At 30.8% G+C, this 6000-nt stretch overlaps 1 protein-coding gene across 1 annotated transcript in view; it reads left to right on the top strand.

Moving 5' to 3' along the window:
* The window catches only part of scn5lab (sodium channel, voltage gated, type V-like, alpha b), a 201226-nt gene that overhangs the window by 70481 nt on the left and 124745 nt on the right, over positions 1-6000 (top strand). Inside the window, exon 6 of the mRNA XM_067377647.1 lies at positions 4078-4169. Coding sequence (XP_067233748.1) covers positions 4078-4169 — 92 coding nt within the window. The remainder of the gene's footprint in view (positions 1-4077; positions 4170-6000) is intronic.

Raw genomic sequence — 6000 nt, 5'->3', positions numbered from 1 at the left:
TGTAAATAAAAATACGGTTAAAAAGCCTATTTCAGTCATTCAGCTTGAAAATGTTCTTTGTGATTATTTGTGAGATTTATTTTTTTAGACCCTAAAATATTTTTTTTTAAAAGAGAAATTATTATTTTATTTAATTCACTATATTATCTAAAAACAAATATTACGACATTTTTGCACTGTAAAAATATTTTTCAATGTTCTAAATAAAGATTATTGAAGATTAAAGATTATATAAAGATTATTTCTACTTTGTAATTTTATATATATATATATATATATATATATATATATAGAGAGAGAGAGAGAGAGAGAGATAGATATAATTTTATTTAATTTGCTTTAAAAACTCTAAAAAAAGACATTACCACATTGTTGTTTGTAATTTTAAAATTTTACATTTAATTCTGTTGCTGTTTCATTGTAATTATTTGTGAAATTTACTTTTAAAAAAGTTTAAATAAACTTTAAAAAATGTGTGAATTTACTTTGTATTAGACCTTAAAATTATATTTTTTTAAATTTAATTCTATATATATATATATATATATATATATATATATATATATATATATATATATATATATATATATAATTTAATTTAATATATTTTGATATATTTTCTAAAATAGGCATTACCACTTTGTTGCACTGTTTAATTCTATTTATTTTATTATATTTATTTTTTTAATTATATTTTATTATTTATTGCTGTTTCATTGTAATTATACATGAAATTTACTTTTAAAATAGCTTAAAATTAACTTTAAAAAAAGTGTGAATTTACTCTGGATTAGACCCTAATATATATTATATATATATATATATATATATATATATATATATATATATATATATATATATATATATATATATATATATATATAATTTTTATTTAATTCAATATATTACTTGAAAATAGACATTACCACATTGTGAGTTATTAAAATATTCATAGAATTTCCTTAAAAAAAAAAAACTACATTATGATATTTCCATCAGCACAATATTAAATAACTTAAGTAATCACAGCTCGTCATGATTGGCTGCTGTCGGACGCTGAGCAACAGAGATAATGAAACAATAATGCTGCTGTTGTTATTTTCAATAGGCTGTAATAATCTAATCTCAGCCGCTTGACCCGTCAATGCGTCCGTATCGGTGATTAATTATTATGAGAGGTTGCGTGTAGGAGAGCGTGAGCACTTACCCCGTCCTTGACCCTAATCCCAAAACACACGTCGCCATGGCAACAGAGGTGAGCGTAGATGTGGACACGTTCCCTGGAGTCGCGGCATCATATGAATGTGTCATTGAGTGCCGTTCATATCCAAATAATATCATTTTCACCTCAGTTATGGGCCTGTTCACTTAAAAAGAACATTTAAAAACGGAAATATCCAGGGAATAAACTTTTAAAGATGCCTATGCATGGATAGAAATGGAAAATGTTTTTAGTCTTATTAAAGGCTTTATATTCAGCATATTAGAATGATTTCTGAAGGATCATGTGACACTGAAGACTGGAGTAATGATGCTGAAAATTCAGCTTTGATCACAGAAATAAATTATATTTTATTATATATTCACATAGAAAACAGCTATTTTAAATGATAAAAATATTTCAGATTTTTACTGTATTTTTGATCTAATAAATACAACCTTAAACATCGAACTAACACCAAACTTTTGAACGGTAAATATAAATTTGCTACTGTACCTTTAAAATACCATGAACTCTTCTGTTAGAAAAAGGATTTCTCATTATATGAACCTTTTTAGAGTTTATTTCTTTCATTTTTACTGCAAAAAAATGTAATTTCTCTGTAAACGGCATGAATCGCAGCGCTCGCAGTGACCCTTACAGCAGCCGAGCGGTGATGAAGTGCTTATTTCTCGTTGGTCCTTATGGCTTTATTTCTCAAGCTTTAACAGGCCTGTTGTCCTTGAACTGGGAGTCTGAGCGACGTCAGATGGACCCTCAGGCTCGGCCGCTGCCCATAAGTCACGCTTGTATTGGGATGTTGACAGGAGCGCTAGCCGCCACTCCTGACTTCATTAAACCCAGACGGATGACGGCCGAGCGGATAAATAATAAACGCTTACCTCCGAATACCAGGTTTCTATAGAAACTGAGCGCCGTACTTCATATTTTAATGCCGCCACATGTGATATAGTGTATCTTGAATACCAGCAGCTACAGTAATTTAATCAGGTTAATGATCAGAGAGGATGAAATTTGATATGGAACGTTATACGACTTCATCCCGTCTCTCAAAATCAAGGCAGCTACTAAATCTGTGCCAGCTTAAAGGGATAGTTCACCCAAAAATACAAAGTTCAGTGTTTTTGTCTTGTTTTCCAGTACAAATATCTAAACATCCTTAAATCGAAATACATTTACTGGAGAAGCAAAATGACTGAAGATATTAAGTCTTGTAAGTGTATCAAAATGAAGTGAGTTTTTGCTTAAATTGGCAGATATTTGTTCTGTAAAATACAGTAATTAAATAATAAAAAATATTTTAAAATAAAAGCAACCAATATAAAACACTTGCTACAAAAGACGAAATATATATATAGTTTTGTTGTTTTAATATTTTATAAATGCATGTCATGTGACATCAGAAAATTGTGAATATGCAAATGTGTTGTTAAATGATTGAAATATTAACTTAAAATCTCAGGATGAATTCAAGAAAATATTTTAGCTGACAAAAAAAGTTTAGGAATCCCTGAAAGCTTTGTGTGAAATTATGTTGCTATTATGATTCTGTTCTTGAAAGCATCTTCCCCATTTATTTTGATTATATAGAAAATAATAAAATATAATAAATATATATATAAAAAAAGGATATATATATATATGTATGTATGTATGTATGTTCTGCGGAAGAACTAAAGCAATTTAGATTAAAAGTAAATATATAAATTAATTAATAAATAAATTAACAAATTAAATAAAAAAAGAATAAAAATATTAATAATACATAAATTATATATATATATATATATATATATATATATATATATATATATATATATATATATATATATATATATATATATATATATATAATTAATTTGTTATTTATTTATTTATTATTAATATTTTAATTAAGTATATGCTTTTTTAAATTATTATTATTATTATTATCATAAATTAATTAATTCATGGAATTATTTATTTATTAATAAATTATGTATACTTTTTTGGGGGTGGGGCTATAACTTAGAAATAGGTCAACTTTTTATAGCATTTATTAGTAAATAAATAAATAATAAAATATAAATTATATATATATATATATATATATATATATATATATATATATATATATATATATGTATATAATTTATTTATTATTAATATTTTTATTATTAATTATTTATTTTTAATATAAATGGCTTTAGTTCTTCCGTGGAACATAAAACAATATTTATAATTTATTAATTAATAATATATATAAACATATGTATAATTTATTTATTATTAATATTTTCACTATAAGTAAATTTATGAATTAGGATTTTTTTTTTTCATTTATTTATTAATAAATACATTATTAATGGTGGGGGGGATATTCCTTAAACATATTTTTGGGTGAACTATTTCTCTAAGGAAGCAAAATGTACAACATCATATGAGGTTGTTTAGTTTCCTAACACTTTAATTTTCTCCCTTTTTTCTCTTTCAGTTGTTTGTCCTCTTATCCATATAACTGTAATTTGATTCTGCAGGTTTCTAACTGAATTTATAAAAGTAGGCAATCTACAAGCCCTTCGAACGTTCAGGGTCCTCCGCGCTTTGAAAACTATTTCCGTAATTCCAGGTAAGACGTTCCTGAACCTGTGCGCCAGGACACAGTTTAAAGTGTTGCTCTATGTCCGAGTCCAATGGCAAAAAAATAAGCTCAGGAGTTTACCTGCATCCGGTTCCTCCCGCGTTGTGTTCTCCAGTCATCTCTTTCCCAGCTCCTGAAACTTCCCAGCATTCCTGCTTCATTCTCCGCTGTGTTGTTGTTTGCCTGTTGTTGGTGTTGTTGTCATTGTCTGTGCTCCAATTCTCGCTTATTGCAGATATGTTACTGAGTTTGTGGACCTGGGCAATGTCTCAGCGTTACGGACATTCAGGGTTCTACGAGCACTGAAAACTATCTCAGTCATCCCAGGTGAGAGGCCGACAAACGCCAAGGCCTGCAGTGCTAGTGGATGACCAAAACATTTCCAAAACACTTCTGGAAACATGCAGAATGTAGAAAATGAGACTTTTGAGTTGTGCGAAAACTGAAGCCAGGCGCTTGACATGGACAAAACCTCTCTAAAACATCAGACCAGACCAGCTTGACCTCTGGAAAACCAATCAATCAGAGACAAAAGAGCTTTTTAGCTCCGCCCACTCCGGTGAAGCACCACAAATGATGATGATTCTTGGGATTGTAGTTGTTTTGACTTGAGAACATGCAATTATTTTTAAAATAATCATGTTAATAGCTGAAAAACTACATTACCCATGATGCTGTACAGAAAATTCCACCAATCAGAGAACTGCAGTGAGCATATCGCCGCAAAAGAGCTCTATAGCTCCGCCCACTCCAATGAAGCACCGCAAATGATGATGATTCTTGGGATTGTAGTTCTTTTGACTTGAGAACATGCAATTATTTGTAAAATAATCATGTTAATAGCTGAAAAACTACATTACCCATGATGCTGTACAGAAAATTCCAACAATCAGAGAACTGCAGTGAGCATATCGCGGCAAAAGAGCTCTTTAGCTCCGCCCACTCCGATGAAGCACCACCAGTCTTGCGATGCTTTCAAAATGCTTTTTATTTTGATTGTCATTCGCAATGATTCTTGGGATTGTAGTTCTTTTGACTTGAGAACATGCAATTATTTGTAAAATAATCATGTTAATAGCTGAAAAACTACATTACCCATCATGCTGTACAGAAAATTCCACCAACCAGAGAACTGCAGTGAGCATATCGCGGCAAAAGAGCTCTTTAGCTCCGCCCACTCCAATGAAGCACCGCAAATGATGTAATTGAATCAGTCTTGCGATGCTGTCAAAATGCTTTTTATTTTGGTTGTCATTCGCAGTGATTCATGGGATTGTAGTCCTTTTGACTTTATAACATGCAATTCTGACTTTAGTACACTCAATTCATCATGTTAATAGCTGAAAAACTACATTACCCATGATGCTGTACAGAAAATTCCACCAATCAGAGAGTTGTGGTGAGCAAATCGCGGCAAAAGAGCTCTTTAGAGCCGCCCACTCCGGTGAAGCACTGCAAATGTAAATTGCAGTGTAATTGAATCAGTCTTGCGATGCTGTCAAAATGCTTTTGATTTTGATTTTGATTTGCAATGATTCATTGGATTGTAGTCCTTTTCCTCATTGAAGCCATTAAGTGCACAGTCGTGTCTGATTTTTCTAATATTTTTTTGCTTTAAATAAAATGTTGTGATTCACCTCGTAGCTGGTTGGTTTGGTTATATTGGTTAACACTTTAACCATACTTTTTTAAATCCCTATGGGAAAAATTAATGGAAAAAATACTAACGGAACCAACGCCTCTGGAAAAAAAAAGACAGGTCCTGTTGCTCTCTGTCAAAGCTGTTAACATTAGACACTTAAGCGGCTTACAACAGGCACAACAGGTTGTAGAGTAGGTCAATCACACACAAGTGAAATTACATCAGGGCGGATGGTTCGAGTTACCTTTACCTGTCAGCGCAGGGTTCAGTTAACTCACCCTAAAAGTCTCATTGCACCGTGGTGTTGACATGTTAAAGGCATGGGTAGATGTAGAAGAACATGACTTTGCATGCTAAGCAGACGCTTCTTATGGAATCAGAAATATTTATATACTGTAGCTATACATACGAAACCAAAACACACATATATGCTTATATTATAATATATATTAATGTATATTCCACATGAAAAGTGCAGGTTCTGGTTCCACAGAAGCATCTGTTGTGAACTGTCAC

Source organism: Chanodichthys erythropterus, chromosome 23 (assembly GCF_024489055.1).
Source record: "Chanodichthys erythropterus isolate Z2021 chromosome 23, ASM2448905v1, whole genome shotgun sequence".
Classification (NCBI taxonomy): domain Eukaryota; kingdom Metazoa; phylum Chordata; class Actinopteri; order Cypriniformes; family Xenocyprididae; genus Chanodichthys; species Chanodichthys erythropterus.
Note: the sequence above shows the minus strand (reverse complement) of the source record. Positions and strands in the feature narration are given on the sequence as shown.